Source organism: Corythoichthys intestinalis, chromosome 5 (assembly GCF_030265065.1).
Source record: "Corythoichthys intestinalis isolate RoL2023-P3 chromosome 5, ASM3026506v1, whole genome shotgun sequence".
NCBI lineage: Eukaryota > Metazoa > Chordata > Actinopteri > Syngnathiformes > Syngnathidae > Corythoichthys > Corythoichthys intestinalis.
The window spans coordinates 24,067,018-24,090,918 of record NC_080399.1 but is presented as its reverse complement, the minus strand read 5'-3'; the positions used below and the strand labels follow the sequence as shown (position 1 = coordinate 24,090,918).

Genomic DNA, 23,901 nt, shown 5'->3' with positions numbered 1-23,901 from the left:
TGACCATAAATGCTCAATAATGTTGAGGTCTGGGGATTGTGCCGGCCATATGAGATGCTCAACTTCATTAGAATGCTCTTATGCCATTCTTTAACAATTATTTTCAAAAATGATGATGCCAAAATGTTAGGGGTTTCCATTATTTTGTTTAATCCCTGTATGTGAACGCTAACTCTTTATGAGTTTAATTTTTGGGTTTAATCTTTCTTTTAATCACTAAAAATAGTAACTTGCCCTATAAATGACTAAAGGTTGACTAAAATAGTAAAGTACCACCATTGATAAAATATCTACACCTACGTTGGGTGGCAACTTCCTGGAAATACTGGAGTTACATTTTTCTCCGCTATTACAAATAAAAATAATGAAATCCAGTCTTTGTTCAATTTATTGAACAAAACTCATGCACATGTGCAATGTTGTCTGTCCCTTTAACTATTCAATTATCGATCCATCGTATTGTTACATCCTTACTGTTTATACAACTATTCTAAAAAGTACTAAGACAAATTCTGTACTTAAGTACCGTAATTTTCGGACTATAAGGCGCACCTGACTATAAGAAGCCACCCACAAAATTTGACACGAAAACGGCATTTGTTCGTAGATAGCCGCAGTGGACTAAAAGCCACAGCTGTCCTCACTGTATTATAGGAAATTTACACCAAAAGATATTAAGCGGTAACAGTTAATCTGACAGTGTCATCATAAGACTGTCATAAGACCAAATGAAGCCACATGAAGCTTTGAATCAATTGGCAAGTTCAAGTTTCATTGCTTCAAGACGCTTCATTTGGCCATCACTGTTCCCTTGAGACAGCCAACCTCTGCTGCCACCTGCTGTCAACACTGTTGTCGTACAACATGTTTTCTAGCATGCATTGCTGCGCTACTGACAAAAATTGTTCCGTGCTAATTATTTTTTCAATTACTGTTCCAGTTGTTTCATTAATTGCTAGTTAAGGTATTTGATAACACTTTAATTGACAGTGGCGCCATAAGACTGCAGTAAGACTATCATAATTATCACATGCCACTGCCATGAGCATTAATAAATGCTGATGACAGATATCATTTTGAGTCATCCGGCAAATTATCTCACTGTTGAATGGATGTAAAAGATCGGAGCTGGACACAAATCGAGTTAGTGACATGATTTGGCAGATGACACTTAACGACATCTGTCATAAGCATTCATTAATGCCCATGATAGTGTCATGTCATAATCAGTGTTGGGAGTAACGCCGTTATAAATAACGCCGTTACGTAACGGCGTTATTTTTTCAGTAACGGGGTAATCTAACTAATTACTTTTTCCGCCGTTACAACGCCGTTACCATTACTGACGGTCAAAAGCGGTGCGTTACTTACTCTGAATAAATTGAAGAAACTACCAGCCGCGTCGAGTCGACTCTCTGCTCTGTTGATTTGTTATCCAAGATTTGGGGTGCGTTCAGGTTCGAGAATAGCGCACGTACTTCTGACTCCAAGCTGTTTGTCCCTGCTCATTCAATTAGACAATGCTTTCCAAAGTTTGGTAACGTTTTTGTGTTTGCTACACCTGATGCTAGCCTCGTTCCCATCTCCCACTGTCAGCCAGCAATAATTCTGCTTCCATCTTCAGGACGGCAGACGCTTTGAAGGTGACGTGAATTGTCGGGAAACGAGCCTACCTGAATGCAGCCCCTCGAGAGATTCGATGGAAGTGATTGTGATTGGCTGAGGGTTAGAGTCATGTGTCGTGGTAATTCAATCAGAGCCGGTGATTTCACAAGCAAACCGGAACAGCGCGTGCGGCAAACACACACACGCAAAACAGATGCACAGGGTCGGGATGGCAGAGCATTCAGAAGAAAAATTGTCCTTTAAGAGGTGGAGATATAGACACTATTTCAAGTTTGTCGAAATTAAAGGAAAGAACCTGCTTGTAAGGTGTAATTTATGTCCCGGGGCAAAGCTTTTGTTGACATCTGTGGTAAGCAATTCAAATCTGCTGAAGCACCTAACAAGTTAACTACCTGTCTGTTCTTCTCTATTCCACTGACTCAAATACTGCTCAGAAAATTTCAAATTCTTTGACATACAACAAGTTCTTTTTAAAGTAACGGAAATAGTTACTTTCCCTGGTAACTAGTTACTTTTACTATAGAGTAATTCAGTTACTAACTCAATTACTTTTTGGAAGAAGTGGTGAGTAATGTAACTAATTACTTTTTTAAAGTAACGTGCCCAACACTGGTCATAATTATGACATGTCTTATGGTAGTCTTATGATGCCACTGTCAAATAAAGTGTTACCTCTTAACTGAAATAAATCAACAAATAAGCCACACTAGACTATTAGCCGCAGGATTCAAAATGAGGGAAAAAGTTGTGGCTTATAGTCCGAAAATTACAGTAAACTAATTTTTAAACACAAACAGCATTTTTAACTCATAGAAAGCCATTGACGGGGATAGACGTCCAATTCATTTTGATTGGCAGGAACGAATGAATGTCTATTGCCGTCACTGAAACATGGTAATCCACTACATTTGTACAACAACATGCAGTTGCAGAACAAAATAATTGGGATTATGATGATGGTTGCATCTGCTGTCCAGATGCGTAAACTGTTGCATGTCACAGGGGGCGCTGTTCCCCGCCCTCCACTTTGCATTTCCTCTCAGCGACAATGCTTCCAAAGTGTTGCCTTCGCCATTCTTCACATCAAATAGTCATTTTGCTTTCATGTGCTAATGTGACGCCTGTGAAATGGGATTAAGAGAAGGGAATATGCATGAACACTGGTTTATATTAGGTCTCTTCTATGAAATTCAACGACAATTAGCTCCCCTTCGCTGGGCTACAAAGTAAATGGAGACACTTTGCATCAAACACGGCAGCTCCAGTCTGTCTTCTTACCACTTGTAAAATAGTGCATTTAAACAGAGGTGGTAACAAAAAATGACTTTTAGGTATGATTAACTCATTGGACGCCATTGACAGTGATAGACGTCCAATTCATTTGAACTAGAAGGCTAGCAGCATTTTATTTAGTAAAGTGAATGTCAATTGTTAGGCAACCTAACATCAATAAATAAATGTGTAACAATAAACTATCAGTCTTTCCTTATTACAGATCGCAGGGCTTTTAAAAGACAACGAGAAGATACACGCCAGTCCCACGGCAGCCCCGACTGAAGATGATTCTGAAATCAAGAAGATCAAAAAAGTAAATCCCTTTCTTAAGATTCAGCCATTTTTGTTTGTTTTTTTTAAATGTGAAGAGGAAAAAAGTAGATTTTCTTTTTGTAAAAGTTCTTTTAATTCGCTTAATGAGCAGGAGATGATGACACACAATTATGGAACAAAGTTTTTGTTCTTTTGTTCATCCAAATGCAAATAGGTAGGCCCCCATGTTAACCCACAAAGTGGCTCACAAGAGAGTGGAATTTTACTCGCAGCTATCTTATGCTCTCTACTTTGAACTTGCTTCAGAAGAGAAGCTGAGAGCTGCACTCTTATCCTATCCAAATTAAGTCAGTAAGAAAACAAACAATGTAGAAATGAAAATGTCAAGTAAAATGAACTAACATATCAAATATCTCTCTACAAATCAAATATCTGTCTACAAATGATCAGTTAAAAAAAAATAAAAAAATGTTGCTGCAGGTCCAGAGCTTCCTGCGAGGCTGGATCTGCAGGAGAAAGTGGAAGACCATCATCCAAGATTACATACGTTCACCGCACGCCGAGAGCATGAGGAAGAGAAACCAGGTGGTGTTCAGCATGTTGGACTCGGAGGCCGAGTACGTGCAGCAGCTGCACATCCTGGTTAACAACTTCTTGAGGCCGCTTCGCATGGCCGCCAGCTCGAAGAAGCCTCCCATCACCCATGATGACGTCAGCAGTATTTTCCTCAACAGGTTGGATCTCTTCAATAATAATTAAACAATGAATCTGTCAAGTAATCAAAAAGTATGGTTGATAAAGTTGTGCTTAAATTAGTTCGGCATCCTGTAACAGTGGTCCTCAAAACTTCTCACATTAAGTATTAGATCCTCCAAAAATAAAAAAATATAACATAAATACAGTTGCATTCTAGGTCCAAGTGTTCATGTTTAATGTGATTTCAACTTATACAGCTATTGAACTTTCCCTAAAACTGACCTAAACACTCTTAATTCCACTGAAATACTCAAATGATCTATGAGCTATGTACTTAGATACCCCCCAAAAGTAATCTCAACACTCTTAATTCTACTGAAATACACAATAAAATGATCTAAATACCTGTAGATGTACTCAAATACACTCAAAAAGTAAGATTAACGTCAAATACACTCAAAAAGTAAGGTTAACGCTCTTCATTCTACTGAAAGAGACAATAATAATGTTCTCAATACCAGTGGGTGTATTCAAGTACTCCAATAATATAATACTAAATATGGCTAAATGCAGGGGTGAAAGTGGCTAGAATTTCTTGCCGGAACTAACTGACATGAAGGTCGACACGGAGCCACAGTGGGGTTTTTTTGTTTTTTGAAATGGGGGGGTTAAACATCCTAAAACCACTGAAATGCAGAGAAAACTACTTTTGGCACAATTGTACCTTATAGGGAATATATTTTAAAGACCACACAAACATTGACTGCTTTAAATTATAAGGAAATAAATAAGAAGCCTAACATAAATGAACAAAACTCCCTTCCCACCTCCCCACTCCCACTCTCTTCACTTCTCCGTCGCTCTCAGACTTTTCTTGCGTCATTCAACTAACATAGTAACCCATAGTAACGCACGCCTTTACATCCTCACTAACGGTAACGGCGTTGCAAAGATGAGAAAAGTAATTAATTAGATTACTCACTAGTGAAAAAAAATAACGCCGTTAATCACGCCGTTAATAACGCCGTTATACTCTAACGCCGTTATTAACAACACTGGACAACTGAGTCCATACGCACATAGACGCGACTCCTCGTACCTGATTACATCAGACTCGATAACTGCTGCAGCTACGGAGAGCTCCGTGCTGTCCATGAATTAAATAAATTATGAATATCAGTGAAAACAGATGACGCGACACAAGCACTTTATTACGCTTGTTTTAACCACTTATGTATGTCAATCTGACCTTAGTAGATTGTTTTCCTCTTGGAGATGCGTGTGTGTGTTTTTTTTTTTTTTTAGCATGGGGTTTTGACAGTTGCCATCATATTTTCGGGATCAAAGCACTATTCCGCCCCGTTCCGGTGCCGAATCTCTTGCCGGAACGGGGTTTTGGACAGTTCCGGCCCACTTTCACCCCGGGCTAAATGTACTCAAATGCTTATAATAACTAACGCACAGTTTATTCATATACTGGACTGTCTCAGAAAATTAGAATACACAATATTCTAATTTTCTGAGACAGTCCTGTACATTAATCCACCATTTAAAGCAGGGGTGTCCAAACTTTTTGCAAAGGGGACCAGATTTGGCGTGGTAAAAATGTGGGGGGCCGACCTTGGCTGACGTCCTTTACATAGAACAATATACAGGACTGTCTCAGAAAATTAGAATATTGTGTATTCTAATTTTCTGAGACAGTCCAGTATATTAGTTACGTATAATATTCATCATTGTTGGCTTATGTACTGTGTTTATTGTGTAAATTACATTCCAGAATTATTTAGGAGTTTAGAAATAAATGCACTTTACAGCATTGTTCTAATTTCGTACAATGCAGCTATAGTTTCACACGGCAGGAAATTGAGTGAGTGCAAATGTCACTGTTATAATCACACAAACTCTATTCTTTGAATGAACTTCACGTACATTATTATACCTTTAAGGCTACAATTGCATGTGATTAGGGGCGCACCCTAAAGTACTTTTTGTACCCTTCACGTAACTTTTACAATTTAGGAACATATTCAGAAGCACTAGAGTCCAGTACGAAGCAGTGCAGGCTTATTATGAGCTAAGTCGTTACAGCTTGTGCCCAGAGGGCTTTTTAATGGGCACTAACATTGCATATATTTGTTACAATGAAATATATAGTATTACTTTTATTCTGATTTTAAATCAAAATGTCTCCTACCATTATCAGACAAGTGTTGGACACGCATCTTGCTCATTAATCTGCATGCACCTCTCATTGGCCTAATGGAAATCCGCCCACAAACACACTTATCGGAGCACATTTACACTCACAAGCAGCCAGTCTTCATCAGCACTGCAGCACAACTTCACGGGATGTTGGAGAAACTGACTAAAATTGCTTGATTTGTTGATTTCCCCCCCATTTTTTCTTCTTTTTTTTTTTTTTTTTTTGCAGTGAAACTATCATGTTTCTACATCAGATCTTCTACCAGGGGTTAAAAGCCAGAATAGCCAGCTGGCCAACGTTGGTGCTGGGTAAGGAGAACTGTTTATTTTTATACTTTTCATAAAAAACAATCAAAGTGCTAACCCTAACTACTTTGCTAGCCGACCTGTTCGACATCCTGCTACCAATGCTGAACATCTACCAGGAGTTTGTGAGGAACCACCAGTACAGCTTACAAATACTAGCTCACTGCAAGCAGAACCGAGACTTTGACAAGCTACTAAAGCAGTACGAAGCGAAGCCCGACTGTGAGGAGAGAACTCTGGAGACCTTCCTTACATACCCCATGTTCCAGGTTAGCACTTTTTTTTAGACTGCTGAAAAGAAAGACTCAAAAAGTCACTTGCTTTGTTTTTGATGAGGACACTAACTGTAATTGCTACTCCTCTGTTATCCGTTTGCAGATCAGAGATAAATTTGGTCGGTGTATTCTGGGGATGTATAGTTTTCTTTCACGTCTGATTAATAAACTATATTAATCGCGGACTTATTGTTGCCTTTAGGTTCTGAGTTATACAGTAGAGAGCATGTCTGCACTTTGGGTGTGCTTATCATGTCATCGTTGAGAGGTTTAGGAAGAGTGTTGTTCGGCCGTAGTCATTTTTGAACCAGGAAATGCTCCAAAATCAATATAAAATGACCCAATGTCAACGGGAAGTGACAATGCCCTGAAATGCCCTAAAATCAAGAGGAAGTAATGCAAAATCAACAGGAAATGACCTGGAAATGTTCCAAAATCAACAGGAAGTGACTTGATATCAACAGAAAATGATCCAGAAATGCTACAAAAGCAATAGGAAGTGACCCGATGTATGTGATCTGGAAATGCCCCATTATCAATAAGAAATTACCCAAAATCAACAGGAAGTGAACCACAAATGCTGGGAGAAAAAAAAAAAAACACAGTGATGGGAATTGAACGGATATCAACAGAAAGTGATCCGGAAACATCAGGTTATGATGTCATGGGTTTAATACAAAACAACACAACACACGGGGGGGGGGAACAAACAAAATAAGAACACAGCAATATGGTGACGTTGCCGTACATGAGAGGAGTCACGGAACGTATCCAAAGAGTCCTGAATACAACATAAACACACCAGTCAAACCCCACACTACACTCCGCCAGATTCATCCTTAAAAAGGACAAAATCCACCCAGAAAACAACTACAGCTCTATATATGAAATTCCCTGCAAATCATGCAATAAAACATACATCGGAGAGACAGGGAGGAGCTTTATTACAAGAAAAACAGAACACAAGGATTGTGAGGAGACAGCAATAAGCCATACTGTACAAGGGCAATGAAAGAACAAGCGCAACAGGAACACCACAAGTCAGCCATCACCGACCACTGCAAAAGGGAAAACCACATCATGGCCAAAGTCATCGTACCGAAGAAAACAAACATCAGCGCTGGATTAGGGAGGCCATTGAAATCCGTAAGCAAGGCCCTAGGACTATCAACGAGGGGGCATACATGCTCTCTACTACCTGGACCAGCATCCTGGAAGAGTAAAGGGTCAGCAAAGGGCGTGACTCGCCTGTCAATCTGACAGGTGATTCACGCCTTCATCCATCAGCTGATAAATGACGCGTCACACCAACATCAGCGACATGCTCATGAAGGCGGAAGTAGTCGGCGAAACATGTCAGGTAAATAAAACAACCTAAAATACATTCTCTGGGATAAAAGAAAAATTCAACTAAGACACAGATCTATCAAGTCATTTCCTGTTGATTTGGGGACATTTCGGGGATGGCGTGGCTCAGTGGTAGAGTAGTTGTCCCCCAACCCAGCGGTTGTGGGTTTGATTCTCTGCCCTAATGAACTCGCCTAAGTATCCTTGAGCAAGATACTGAACCCCACATTGCTCCTGGTGCTGCGTCACCAGTAGGTGGATGGCGATGTAGTGTAAAGCGCTTTGAGCGCCTTGAAAGGTGGAAAAGCGCTATACAAGTATAACACCACTTACCACTTCCTGTTGATATAAGTTCACCTCCTGTTGATTTGGGGACATTTTGGGGGCACTTCCTGTTGATTTGGGAACATTTTTGAGACATGTCCAGTTGATATTAGGTCACTTCCTATTGATTTGGAGACATTTGGGGCACACGTCCTGTTGATATCATGTCACTTCCTGTTTATTTGGGGACATTTGGTGGTATCAGTCACTTCCTGTTGATTCGGGGACATTTCGCGGACACGTCCTGTTGATATCAGGTCACTTTCTGTCGATTTTCGGACATTTTGGGGACACGTCCCATTGATATCAGCTCACTTCTCTGTTGATTTGGGGACATTTTGGGGACACGTCCTGTTGCAAGGCTGTCAATGGCATCGACTTACGTACTTGGGAACGAATGAAACGACGTACACGACCATCAGTGGCATCCCATTAGAAATGAATGTTTTTGGGGAATTTGGGGGGAACAGTAGGATTTTGGCAAATTCTGAATACAACTTTTATGCCCCTTACTGTCTTGGAATTTTTTATGTGTAATTTATGTGATTTGGTCAAGAATTGTAGCACAAGTAGCGTTTAAATTTTTTTTTTTCTTCCCAAAACCTGAGTTTACAGGTGAATGAAATTGTTGCGTCGTGCGAAAATTCCAGTCATTTTGATATTTCACTGGTGCCGGTTGGTCAAAGGATTTGGGCTGTGCGGTGTGCCGAAGAAATGCCTTAAAAATTTGAATTTCACTATCTGGGCCTTTGCCTTGCAAAGCTTCATCTAAAAATCGACAGAAGGTGACATGGAAATGCAAAAAAAGCAATAGGAAGCAAGGAAGCAACAGGAAGTTGGCAGCAAATCCTCATTGCGAGCCCTCCCAGTCCAAATGGATTAGACGTCTTTCTCCATGAATGGCAGCGAATAAGTTAAAAAAATTCCATATTCTGTTTTCACTCGCTGTATCCCCGAGGTGTCGTTCATGCCTATAAAAAGCTGTTGTTTTTGAAGCTCAACTTTAATAATGGCTCTTCTTGGGCGAGATGTGCATTTTCCCCACGGCCCAGTCTGTAGGGGCCTGTGCTGCCGGCTGTGCTGCGTTGATAATAAATTTTTGCTGATGAGTAGAGATTGAGCTCACCTCTGATCTGACTCTCATTAGTGTCAGCGCATGTTTGCATCATTGTATTGTGGAGTCTGAGCGTTTGTACGATTGCTGTAATATTGGTGTGACTCCCCTGTTATGGTTGTGCGCAGATTCCCCGCTACATCCTTACGCTTCATGAACTTCTGGCCCATACGCCGCATGAACACATAGAGAGGAACAGTCTGGACTACGCCAAATCTAAACTGGAGGAGCTTTCGAGGTAAAATGATGGAAAGGGAAGTTGGTGTTATATAAAGAGGACAAGCCCAATAGAAAAAACCCCCACAAACATAGATGAAAGTAGAGGGACGCACAAATTCCAGTGGCCCTTTGACAGCCGGAAACTATGGCAATTGGGGGGAAATAAATGTTGTTGTTTTTTCCGGTATCGTCCAATTTTGATAATTTTTACTTTTCTTTTTATATTTATTTTAAACTAATAGTTTTGAATGATTTGTACGGAACATTTTTGACGCTAAAGAGTAGTTGTAACTTTTATCTACATAGGAAGTAAATATTAAAATACACAAAACGCCACTAAAATGCCTCTTGCAAAAAACATTGCTCATGGTCAATATTAAATACAGCAAATCCAACGATGTACTTGTATTGACATATGAAGCCTAAAATTAAAGTTTTTTTGTTGTTGTTTTTTTTAATTAATGTGTAAAAATATGAAGGAATTCACTTCAGTCTGTTTTGTATAAATACAGAATGAAAATTTTTGTCATGTTATAAACCAGCAAAAACACAATTCTACCACATCTGATCAATTAGGCTAGTCTCATACAGCGGGCATAGGCGGAGTTTGACTTTTGGGGCAGGGGGGCACAGCATGTTGATGACCCCGAAACGCATTCTCAGCAATAAAATTAACTTACAAGAATATTTATAATAATAAGTTGAAAATAAGCGTTTTTTGTTTCCCATCATTCTTGAGCGGAATTCTAAATCAGGCTGCTTAGGACAGCTGTACTTTTTCCCGAGATCGTCATCTATTGAATATGGTGTTCCTGCCGGTGTCGTGCCAATGTAGTTACCCCCATCAAAAATTGTATCCCCTGGGCGGAGCCACTCCGCTGCACTGATTTGCTAGATTTCCGTGTTTTGGTGATGTAGTTATCTACGAGGTTTTAAAACATGGCCCATCCATCAAAAAAAAAAAAAAAAAAAAATTTTTTTCTTTTTGTCGTAAAACCTAACATACTTTACGTAACGAAAGTAAAAAAAAAGGCAATGTTTTACTGTTTTACACATAAGATGACCTATAACGGTTATTACTGTAATTCAAGTCCTGTATGGATTTTCTCCAGTTTAACAAATGTCGATGTCCAAAATATATAACTAGTGATCTTTTCTGGCTTCAATTAATTGTTTAGGTCAACAAAACCCATGAGTAATGTGTGTGTGTGCGCTCCCCGGCCAGGGGATACAATTTTTGACGGGGGTAACTACATTGGCAAGTGGTGGCTCCGTTGTACGATTAGCGTCTTTAGTGGGCAGTGTTGTTAATCTTACTGAAAAAAAGGAATTAATTATAGTTACAAATTACTTCTCCCAAAAAGTAATTGCGTTAGTAACTCAATTACCTGAATGTAACAGTAATTAGTTACTTGGCAAAGTAATTGGTGATAATTCCTTTTTTTTTTTTTTTTCCTCAAAAAAAAAAAAAGGAGAAAAAAAAACATTGGCCACACTATGTGAAGTTTTTTGTGAAGGTTTTTGGTACAATTGGCCCGAGCCTAATTCTTTACCCTAATTTACCCTTTACCCTGAATCAACTGTTAAAAGTTGTTAAAATTGCTCCCATTATTGCATTAGTTCCTTCTCTCTACTTTCAACATATGAAAGTTTTTAAACTGTTTCATCATTTAAAGATAGATTCAAGTCAAGATTTTGCCGATTTAGAAGTATTTTAGATAAAAAGTTACTTAGGTTCGCTAGGAAGGTTCTCTACAACAGAGCCGTCCCTAAAAAGTCTACTGCTTTAAGATGGCGGCTGTCTACTAACGCATTTAGTGCCATGTCTGTCATTTTGCATCTAGTTATATCTATATACAGTACCTGTGATATCTACCATGTCTACCATATCTACCATAACATGTGGGCGTAGTTTGTAGGCTATCGGCTACAACATGTATTATTGGAGCTACCTAGCATCGCGTTTGCTCCTCGTCACAACTTTCTTGCCTCCTCCTCACTCCTGCTCTGCTCTGTCGTCTCGGTGAGTCCGTCTCCCTCAGACTTTTCGACCAATATAGTAACGCATGCCTTTCCGTCCTCAGTAACGGTAACGGCGTTGCCAAGATGAGAAAAGTAATTAATTACATTACCCACTACAGAAAAAAATAACGCCGTTATTAACAACACTGTTAGTGGGGCAAATTAAAAGTCCGCTCACCATTTTGGCGGTGCTCTCTGGCGTTTCAGGGTCCACATTTTCAATCCTTGGTTCTTGCTCAGTAGTTGTTGTCACTTTTGAAAGCTTAGGTTTGAAAAAATTACGTACATACATCTTGCCTCTTCGGTCCTCTGGTGATTTTGGCTAAGCAAAGCAAATGACCGTCGAAGGTGCTAGTCACATGATCTGTTCAAAAAATGATTTTGACTTATTATAAAAATATCTTTTTTTTGTTCATTTCATTCATTCATATACTTTTATAGACACATTTTACCAGAAAATTCTTAATTATAAAATCATCTATAGGAAAGTCAATTACATGCATTGACACTTTTCAGCCGTCAGGGGGTGGGGTCTGCCCCCACTTAAACCCTGCGTATGACTGCAGGCCTTAATGCACAAATCCGATTTTTTGTTATATCTGGTCTTTTTGCATGCCCGTTCAGACTGCCATTTTCAATTGCGGCCCGAAAAGTGTCGAATTGTCATAGAAGACCAAAAATAGACATGTCACAAAATCGCGTGGTGTAAAAGGACCCGCGTAGAGAAATACATCAAAAGAAAACGTATGCTATCATAATGAACATGGAAGTATGTGATGTCGCTGTCCATGAATTTATGGTGACACTCATGAGCTATAGAAGTCACCGAATGCTTGCTTCACTCCACTGCAACTCCATACCCTCCATGTTTGTGTTATTGTCCCGCGCTACTTCATTGCGCGAATTCACCCGTTGCTAAGCAATACAAATTAACGTCATCAGCCGTCGCCCAAATTCCAATTTGACTTGTGAGTTCTGACTGCAGCCACATTCTGGAAAATGTGGCCCAGATCGAATTTAGGCCCACATGTGAATGCGATCTAGATCGGAATTTAAATGTTCCATTTCTATGTGACCCGTCCCATTCAGACCATCAAGTTAATGCCTCACTCGAGTCAGTATAACACGAAAAAATCGGATTTGTGCATTAAGACCATCAGTATGCACCTAGCCTTAGATATGTCATGGCTAATCATCTAAATCAACCTTAAATTTTTGACGATCACGATTAGTTTATCGCCCGGACCTACTTGGAACTATTTGATTAATATTACTAGTAAATATGAAAAAAAAAAAAAATCAACAAATGGTTCAGTATCTTGTATTCCCTGAAGAAAATATCACAAGCAATTGTTTTAAGAAAATATTTTTTAATTTATTATCATTTATCGAAATGAAACAAAATGTTACATTGAGAAACCTTATCCCTGTCACATATTGAGATCCACCATAACCTAAACACACAGTAAATGTTTTTCCAGGAAGAATTAACCAAAAATTCCAATCACACACATAACGATGCTACTTGGTTCCATGCGGTTTATTTAGAAAATCTGAAAACTTTGTACTGTACGTACCGTATTGGCCCGAATATAAGACTGCCCTGATTATAAGATGACCCCCTCTTTTTCAAGACTCAAGTTTGAAAAAAGACTTTTTGAACACCAAATTAATCTTTATACAGAAAATAATTACAGTACATCCGAAACAAATGATTATAACAATATATTTGAGAGAAAAAGCATGTTATTTTGCCTCATTCAAATCTTAATATCTAAACATTTAAATATGTAAACTAAAGTGCAATCACATTCGTAAATGAATGGCTTCTGGTTTTTGAAATGGAAATAAACCAATCTATTGTGATAAAACAACAAAATTGCAACAACTGCATTAACCGTCAAAGTGAAGTCTAACTGTAACTGTAGTCTTGAAACAAATCTGAATAAGGAAAAACATTGCAATAAAATAATGCAAACTGGTTAAATTTGAGAGTTGCTAAGATCTGTTATGACAGAACATCGCTTCAGTGATATCTGGCGCCATCTAGCGTCGTGAATGGGGAGAGGAGCTCAGATCTGTCATGACAGAACATCGCTTCAATGATATCTGGCGCCATCTAGCGTTGTGAATGGGTATAATGTCTAGACCGCGAATATAACACGACCCCCTCATTTTCAGTGTCATTTCAATGCAAAAAACACCGTTTTATATTCAGGCCAATACGGTATATTCAATATTAATCTGAAAAGATGAAATACCAATTTCTTCATAGAATCATGCACGATGAGGTGAGCGAGACAGAAAACATCCGTAAGAACCTGGCCATTGAACGCATGATTGTGGAAGGCTGTGAGATCCTCCTGGACACCAGCCAGACATTTGTAAGACAAGGTAACAGTCTCAGCAAACAGCGGTTAACTCATTGGCCGCTAGCTCACTCAGTCAAAATGGATGGGACGTCTATAGTCACCCATGGCAACCGGTGAGTTAATGTCTGTTTTTGGTGCTCTGTTGCACTCTTAGGTTCTCTAATCCAGGTACCGATGAGCGAGAAGGGCAAGATCACCCGTGGGCGTCTGGGTTCGTTGTCTTTGAAGAAGGAAGGGGAGAGGCAGTGCTTTCTCTTCTCCAAGCATCTAATCATCTGCACCAGAGGGTCTGGGGGAAAGCTTCATCTGACCAAGGTGGGCCTGAGTTGCTGACCAAGCTTCTCTCAGTATCTCAAAGCATCTCATGAGCAGTTACCAGGGTAAAGTCGACGTGGTTAGGCGACGGCTGTGAGCCTATTATCAGTGCTAGTGACCTCTGCAAAGACACAAGAGGGTTTGCAGCACACTCGCCAACACAGGATGTCACTTTGATTTGGGAAGTCGAGTTGAGTTGTCTTATTACTTCATATTATTCCATGTTAAAGTTGACGTTTGATGTTTGTCGGTCTAATAGAAAGCCTGGGAGCTTTTAGCTGAAACTTGTAAATCTACACACACGCTGGCCGCTTTATTACCTATGCAAAATCTAGTGAAATAATTTTAAATTGACACTGCCAGATAGGTATTGATAATTACTGTAATTGGATCTCATTGTGCATATTAATGAGCATATTAATGAGTGGGGTGGCGTGGCTCAGTGGTAGAGTAGTTGTCCCCCAACCCTGAGGTTGTGGGTTCGATTCTTCACCCTGATGAACTCGCCTAAGTATCCTTGAGCAAGATACTGAACCCCACGTTGCTCCTGGTGCTGCGTCACCAGTAGGTGAATGGTGAGATAGTGTAAAGCACTTTGAGTGCCTTGAAAGGTGGAAAAGCGCTATATAAGTATAACACCATTTACCATAGTTAGTGTTAACACGTCGAGCAAACAAAATATAAAAAGTGCACACTGTTTTTGCAAAATTTTCAAAATGCAATATGAATACAAATGAATGTTTTTTTTTTTTTTCCCCAAACACCACTGAAAACACAATTACATTGTAAAAGCTGTACATTTTTGGACATCTGGTATTCACAAAAGCGGCACTATATTATAGTGCCCTATATCATTTATTTTTGCTTTAAAAAACTTAGTTTATATAGATTTGTGAGCCATTCCACTGAACCCTGACACGTACCTGAGCATTTGGAAAAAAAAAAAGATTGTCTTTGTTTATTTTGATGAGCTTTCCAAAATTGTAGACTTATCTCAAATCTGATTACAACGTAATTTGAGGAATTTCCAGATAATAAAATCTGTGAACCTCATATTAATCACTTCTGGAGAACTGGCGTTACCTCCCGCCACCCGTGGTACTGCTTTTTAGCAGTGGTAAATATAAGGAGCCACTTGGCAAATTTCTCATTGCTTAAGATGGGTTTGCTGACAAGAGCTTCCTCATACACTGGCAGGGGTGGGCGTGGGGTTTGGTGGTGCGTCCCCTCTTGCCATCCCTGAAGGCCGGTTGATGGGTGCGCGGGTGGCCCAGGGGACCACCCTGGATCCGGGGGGGGGGGGTGCATAGCTCCTTTGCTGGGTTGCGGGAGGAGGGATGAGCTTCGCTGCCCCCCCTCCCCCCATGAACGCCCTCCCTCCCCGGGCTGGCTGGGGAGGGGGCAATGGCCCTGGGTTGGCGCTCGCGTGGCGTCTCCGCTCGTCTTCGTGGTTGTCATGTGCTTGGTGGGGCTCGCGTCCGGCTGGATGTGATTGGGCGCGCTCGGGTGGGGGTCCCGATGCCGGAAGTGGCGATGGGGTGGCGTAGGGTCGGTCGCCAACAGGCTTACAATCACAAGGGATTCACACGATTACTGGGTTCTAGATCACAGAGCTGATTTGTGTACACTCTACCCCTTTCACTCACTTAGCTTATAGACTCCCCCACCCCCATCCCCTTCTTTCCCTGGTCAACAGACCCCCCACATGGTGTCAACCGGAAATACATCTAGCTGACGATAGCACCAACATATTAATAGTTAGTGTAGGCGTTCAATGTATTTCTTGTTGTTGTTTGTGTTTCTTTTCTTTCTTCTCTTGTGTTTCTTGTCTTCTGTTCCCCCATAAACCCCTTCCTGTTCGCTGCAATGGGAGTATGTCATACTCTCAATGTGAAACATTAAAACTGTTCTGACCAACCGGACACTTAGACTTCCATTCTCCGTGTCAAACAGCTGAATAGGACAGGTTTTTTAAAAATAAATAAATTAATTAAGAAAGACGTTCCTCATACACGTTTTTAGGATGCTAAACTTTAAAGCCCCTTTCAGACTTATATCCCGGTAAATACATGTGTAAGGTGACACTGGGGTTTACCCGTGTCATGGCTTTCAGACATGGGGAGATGTCCCGGGAAATACCCGGGTTCGACAGTTTTAGACTTGTCCCGTATTGGCGACTTGACGCTCTCTGTGCGGGTAGGCCGGCTGGCGGGATTTTATAACCCGGATATTATGTCATTTTTGGTCAACATCGGTAACAAAATAAGCCACACATTTTCAAAGATGGACGTTAGACTGTTTCTTCCTCAGTTCTTCAATCCAATAGCAATTTAATTTCCTTATCTTTCCAGTTTAATTTAGCTATTTCCGGTTTGCCATGTTGATAATTGCGATGTTTGTTTACCACTTTTTGTCTTACTGCAAACAAAGAGGAAATGACGATCGGCCCGCCATGATGTTTACGTCATCAGCCTTCGCGCTGTGACTCAGGAATTAAAAGCCTGCTTTCACACATGCCACGTCCCGGGTAAATCCTGGAGATTATACTAGGACACGACCTGGTAAATGTTCGTGTCATCTCCGTGTCAGTTGACCTGGGAAATTGCTTTCAGACATACTGTAAAGGTTACCCGTTTAAATCATCATCATCACGGCTCTTGCGTTGGGGCTGGTTTACCATTACCATTGCATAGAGCTGACCACGTGAGCTAGGCCCTTCCAGTATTGGCGGTTTTGTGCCAGCAGATTTGCATCCTTCAGTGTTGGAGGTCGTCCGCGATGGTGTCAAGCCATTGAGTTGACTTTCCTCGTGGTCGTCTCCAGCCTGCAGCCTTTGGGTCAAACTTCAGGATGGCTCTTGTTATGTGGTCAGAAGGAAGACGGAGAACATGGCCAAGCCACTGGATGCGGCGCTGTGCAGCCAGGCGGGAGGCTCTGGGCTGATTTGTCCGGGCTCGCAGGGTTTCGTTGGAGATTTGCTGAGGCCAACTGAGGTTCTCGATGGTTTTGACAGCCCTGCTGTCAAAGCCGTCTATTTTTGCGGCCCGTGTTTTGTTTAAGAGCCATGTTTCAGAGCCATAGAGGAGAATAGTAAGTACAGTGGTGTTGTGAATTCGAAGCTTCGTCTTCCGTGAGATGGCTTGGTGCTGCCAGAGTGGTTTCCAGAGAGACTGCCGGGCAGAGGCTGCAGTGGAGAACCTCTGATTTAAGATCCCCGTTATTGGTCACCGCGGACCCCAGATAAACAAAGCTCTTCACAGGCTCTACGGTGTCATCACAAAGCAGGATGGGGGTTGGATCAGGTCCCTCACCAACATGCATGAACTTTTCTGCCTCTTCGCTGCATATACTGAGAGCGTCCCTCAGCTGGTTGTAGGAGGTGCTGAGCAAGATGGTGTCATCGGCATACTCCAGGTCGGTCAGTTGCCGAGGGACACTCCGTGTACTCGCTCACAGACCCTGCACATCAGGTGGTCAATTACACAATTAAACAGGTCTGGAGCAGCTACGCAGCCTTGGCGGACACCACTGGAGAGGGGAAACCAGTCAGAGTCACGGCTGTTAACACGGCGGTTTAAGTCCCGGGATTTAAATGGAGTTCAGTATACAGTATGTCTGAAAGGGGCTTAAGTGAAACTTTCCGAGGTGAATGTCTATTTGTAAGTCATTTCGAAAATATATCGAGAAGTAATTGGAGAAAAAGGGGGTAAAAGACATTGGATTTGACAGTGTCATATCTCATTTTTACTCTGCGAGAATTGTCTACAGTGTTGTGTAGTGTAGTGTCTGTGTTGGCTGAACGGTTTACATTTGTATGATCTAATCTCATCTTTTTTTAGAACAAAATAAATATGCACCTGTGATAGTCTTGGACAGGCCACAGCAACAACAGTATGTTTATTCAACTGGGGCTCGCTTGAAGATGTTAAATGCTCATTGTGTGTTGTTTGCAGAACGGTGTCGTCTCCCTTATAGACTGTACTCTTATGGAGGACCCCGAGGGGACTGATGATGAATGTGAGTGTATTGTTCATGGCATTGCACCTTGCAGGAATGTAATAATATGCAGCTAAAATAGTCAAATATCAGTTATTTTTAAAAAGTGATATAACTTAAGTAATGTCATTTTAGAGCATTTAAAACAGAAAATGTGAAGGACACTGGCTGCCATTGACGGCAAAAGACGTCTAATTCATTTGAACTGGGAGAGGCTGGCAGCAGTTATTCGCCAGTTCAAAATGGATGGGTAGTATTTGCCGTCAGTGGTAGTGAAAATCATATTCGGTGTAACTGTAATAAATATTGTCATGTCCTTAGCTAAATCAGACAAAGGCGGTCAGGACATGGAGCATCTGGACTTCAAGATTGTGGTGGAGCCAAAGGACAGTCAGTCCTTCACAGTCATCCTGGTGGCTTCCTCCAGGCAGGAGAAATCCGCATGGACAAGTGACATCAGCCAGGCACGTTCTCACGCACCACTCTGCAATGTTCTTGTGTGAGCTGGCCTGTGATGTTGACTGCTCTGCCTCGCGTGTCCCACAGTGCATTGACAACATCCGCTGCAATGGACTTATGATGAACGCCTTTGAGGACAACTCCAAAGTCACTGTTCCACAAATGATCAAGTAAGCTAGTTTTTGTGCTTGCGTTTTTGTTGGTTTATTTGGAGATTAGTTCTTTTATCAAAACACAAATTATTTTATTAAGAAAAGTTTTTTATTTTTGATAGTTTTATTATATCATGTTATTTGGGGGGTAAATCCGAACTTCTTTATAATAGTTTTAAGCCTGCAATGCACATCAGGGAGGCCTTTTACACTGAAAAAGAATTAAAAAGCAAAATACTATTTTTTACCCTAAACTTAACCAAACATACATACAAGACACAACAACAAATCATCAAGCACCAATTTCATATCAAGCTGTCAAAAAAAAAAAAAAAAAACTCAAAAAACATGTTACTTGTTGAAACTCAGTATTTTAAGCAAACTAGGCTTCTGTTTAGTAGCTACAACTCAAAATTCTAAGTATACAATATTAATTGATTAGTAATGTGTTAGGAATACTCAAGCTAATAAGTTACTCGAGAGAGCTTAACAATTAGAGTACCGTAATTTACTGACTATAAACCGCGACTTTTTTCCCCTCATTTTGAATCCTGTGGCTTATAGTCCAGTTCGGCTTATTTAATGATTTATTTGAGTTCATAGGCAACACTTTATTTGACAGCAGCGTTATAAGACTGTCATGAGAATGTCATAATTATGACATGACACTGTCACAGGCATTAATGAATGCTTATGACGGATGTCATTCAGTGTAATCCGGCAAATTTTGTCTCCAACTCCATTTATATCCAGCTCGGGTCTTTTGCCTCCATTCAAAAGTGAGATAATTTGCCAGATGACACTAAATGACATCTGTCATGAGCATTTATTAATGAGAGCATTTATTAATGAGAGTGTCATGTCATAATTATGACGCTCTTATGACGCCGTTGTCAAATAAAGCGTCACCGGTTAATATCTTTTGGTGTAAATATCCAATAATACAGTTAGGACAGCTGCGGCTTAAAGTCCGGTGCGGCTTATCAATGAACAATTGCCGTTTTCGTGTCAAATCTGGTGGGTAGCGGCTTATAGTCAGGTGCATCTTATAGTCCGAAAATTACGGTACCTAGAATCCTAAATTAGCACATCTTATTGGAAGTTTTATTTTTTACAGTGAATTTGAAAATGTAAGGTCAGAAGTTAAAAAAAAAACATTATGATAAAAAAAGCAATTATTTTTTTCTCCACATTTTAATGCACTTAATTAGGGTTGCACCGACACCGATATCGGCACCGATATCTAAACTAACCTAAAATTATCAGTATCGCGGAGTACTAAGACAAAAACGTGCTGATGTAGTGGAATACATACTTTTCGAGATGTAGTTTCCACACACCGGTCGTCCTACCCAACATGGCCGCCAGCTACACACGCTGCACTGCTGTAAAAAAAGAGCACTTATCGTCCTTTCCAAGATGATGATTCACGTTGAATCGTGCAGTGTCCAATCATCCTTCTACTCTGAATTTCAATAAGTTTATCACTAGCTGAAATCCAATCCATTTGAAGCAGGAGGGTGGCAGCGAATTAATGTATCATCAAATGGACTAGCGCCAACAATACAGTCAATGAGGTTAAAAATAAAATTTGTTCTTCCTCAGGCCAAGATGCACCTTCCTAGCAATTGGTTTATCATTAGTAGACGTCCAATCCATTCGAAGCTGGAGGGTGGAAGTGAATAAAGGTTCTTTCAAATGGACTGGATGCCTAGAGCCGTCAATGGCAGTTAGTGAGTGAAAAAATAAAATTTAAAAAGATACACCCTCCTAGCAATTAGGTTATCAATAATCGTTCAATCCATTTGAAGCAGAAGTCCCTCTTCAAACAGATTGGACGTCTATCACTGTGAATGGCAGACAATTAAGCAATGTCTGACCAAGCCATGATAGCAATTACTTTACAATCAAGTGAGTAGTCTGTAATTTAGTAATAAATGAAAAAAAATCTATTACTTATATATACAGTTATCCCTCGCTACTTTAACTAAATTTTTTTTCATTTTAAAAAAATATATATACAGTGTATCACAAAAGTGAGTACACCCCTCGCATTTCTAGTATATCTTTTCATGGGACAACACTGACAAAATGACACTTTGACACAATTAAAAGTCCTCTGTGTGCAGCTTATATAATAGAGTTAATTTATTTTCCCCTCAAAATAACTCAAAATATAGCCATTAATTTCTAAACCTCTGGCAACAAAAGTGAGTACACCCCTTAGAAACTACTTCCCTAAATGTCCAAATTGAGTAGTGCTTGTCATTTTCCCTCTAAAATGTCATGTGACTCATTAGTATTACGAGGTCCAAGTGTGCAAAGGGAGCAGGTGTGTTCAAATTTGTAGTGCAGCTCTCACAGTCTCTCATACTGGTCACTGAAAGTTCCAACATGGCACCACATGGCAAAGAACTCTCTGAGGATTTTAAAAGACGTATTGTTGCACTACATGAAGATGGCCAAGGCTACAAGAAGATTGCCAACACCCTGAAACTGAGCTGCAGCACAGTGCCTAAGATCTTCCAGCGTTTTGAAAGAGCAGGGTCTACTCAGAACAAGCCTTGGGTTGGTCGTCCAAAGAAGCTGAGTGTCACATCCATATGCTTTCTTTGAAAGCTCGTCGCAGGAGTGCTGTCAGCATTGCTGCAGAGATTGAAGAGGTGGGGGGGGGGTCAGCCTGTTAGTGCTCAGACCATACGCCGCACTCTACATCAAATTGGTGTGCATGACTGTCACCCCAGGAGGAAGCCTCTTCTGAAGACATTCCACAAGAAAGCCCGCAAACAGTTTGCTGAAGACATGTCAACAAAGCACATGGATTACTGGAACCATGTCCTATGGTCTGATGAGACAAAGATTAATTTGTTTGGTTCCGATGGTCTCAAGCATATGTGGCGGCGACCAGGTGAGGAGTACAAAGATAAGTGTGTCATGCCTACAGTCAAGCATGGTGGTGGGAATGTCATGGTCTGGGGCTGCATGAGTGCTGCAGGTGATGGAGAGTTACATTCCATTGAGGGAAACATGAACTCCAACAGTTACTGTGAAATACTGCAGCAGAGCATGATCCCCTCCCTTCACAAACTGGGTCGCAGGGAAGTGTTTCAGCATGACAATGACCCCAAACACACCTCCAAGATGACCACTGCTTTACTGAAGAGGCTGTGGGTAAAGGTGATGGACTGGCCAAGCATGTCGCCATACTTGAACCCAATAAAACATCGTTGGGGGATCCTCAAGCGGAAGGTGGAGGTGGGCAGTCTCAAATATCCGGCAGCTCCGCAACTTCGTCATGGAGGAGTGGAAGAGCATTCCAGTGGCAACCTGTAAAGGCAGCTCTGGATAATATTGGTGGCCACACAAATTATTGACAGTTGACATGATGTATGTTAATATTGACAACTTTTACTAAGGGAATTACTCTCACGTTTGTTGCCAGGGGTTTAGATATTAGTGGCTATATTTTGAGTTATTTAGAATTTGATCAGTGCAACACTAAAACTAATATTTTAAATGAAAAACTCAATAAACAGACTAGGACTCTTTGTTGTAACCCGTGAAGTTGTAAATAAAATTTGTTGTACTTTATCAAGGTTGTCATAACATTTTTGTGGCCTGCCCTTGGATCCAGTTTTGCTCGATTTACCGTACATATTCTATTAATGTACTGGCTGCCATTGACGGTTATGGAAGTCCAGTTCATCTGAACCAGTTCATAAGGGGTTGGAAGTCTATCACCGTCAACAGCGCTGAAACATAATCATTCAATGGGATTAACTTTTGTACTGTCGCTGTAGCAGTCAAATCACTGACAGTTTTCCTTGATGTTTTCCTGAATTTGTTATCATATCACAACCATGTGGTCTCCTTGCAACCAGGTCCGACTCCAGTCTGTACTGCGATGACGTGGACATCCGTTTCAGCAAAATGATGAACTCCTGCAAGGTGCTGCAGATCCGCTATGCCAGCGTGGAACGTCTGCTGGAGAGGCTGACCGACCTGCGCTTCCTCTCCATCGACTTCCTGAACACCTTCCTGCACTCCTATCGTGTATTCACCACTGCTGATGTGGTGCTGGATAAACTCATCACCATCTACAAGAAGCCCATTAGCGCAATTCCTGCTCGGTGAGTCACACAACTTAAATTTGCTTGATTATTGAGAGATATAAATGGCAAATGAGTCATATTTGGAATGTTTAATATTCTAGGCCTAATTAGAAATAGGTGTAGAGTGGGTGTTAATGTAACTTGAAGGACTAATTAAAAACAAGGATACCATTTTTTTTGGGGGGGGGGGGGGGGGGGGTTCTGTTGAGTTAGCAATTAGTTTCTTTTTAGCAAGTTTTTTTCCCACATCTTACTTACTTACTATGTTTTTACTGCTTGCACTCAATTTTAATTACTGTATTACGTAAAAAAATGTTCAAGAAACAATGCAGCCATGGCTGTTTCCTTCATATTAAATTGTATATCAATATTCCACTTTTTTATATAAAAAATAAGGATGTATTTTCATTCATTCATTCACCTTCCAAGCCTTCTATGGGCAGTAGGTGGGGAACTCACTCCCTTAATTTGTTGCCAGCAAATCGGAGTGCAAGTACATACTCGGAGTGCAAGTACATACAGTATTTTATTTTTAATTTTTAAGAAAATGGGGATTCTATACAGTAAAGAAAATACGTATTTGAACAACCCTGCTATTTTGGGAGTTCTCCTACTTAGAAATCATGGAGGGTTCTGAAATTTTCATCGTAGGTGCGTGTCCACTGTGAGAGAGATCATCTAAAAAGAGAAATCCAGAAATCACAATGTATATTTTTAACGATTTATTTGTGTGATACAGCTGCAATAAGTATTTGAACGCCTGAGAAACCCACCCATTAGTCAGGTTTCTGGGCTGTCGCTGAGAAACACAGA

General features: G+C 40.6%; 1 protein-coding gene across 1 annotated transcript in view; it reads left to right on the top strand.

Annotated features, from left to right (window-relative positions):
• The window catches only part of LOC130916098 (ras-specific guanine nucleotide-releasing factor 1), an 81,099-nt gene that overhangs the window by 31,878 nt on the left and 25,320 nt on the right, over positions 1-23,901 (top strand). The window contains exons 4-14 of the mRNA XM_057836529.1: positions 3,122-3,214; positions 3,655-3,908; positions 6,305-6,384; positions 6,457-6,650; positions 9,570-9,679; positions 13,958-14,076; positions 14,209-14,369; positions 18,323-18,386; positions 18,687-18,829; positions 18,912-18,994; positions 22,858-23,106. Of these exons, the coding sequence (XP_057692512.1) occupies positions 3,122-3,214; positions 3,655-3,908; positions 6,305-6,384; positions 6,457-6,650; positions 9,570-9,679; positions 13,958-14,076; positions 14,209-14,369; positions 18,323-18,386; positions 18,687-18,829; positions 18,912-18,994; positions 22,858-23,106 (1,550 nt within the window). The remainder of the gene's footprint in view (positions 1-3,121; positions 3,215-3,654; positions 3,909-6,304; positions 6,385-6,456; positions 6,651-9,569; positions 9,680-13,957; positions 14,077-14,208; positions 14,370-18,322; positions 18,387-18,686; positions 18,830-18,911; positions 18,995-22,857; positions 23,107-23,901) is intronic.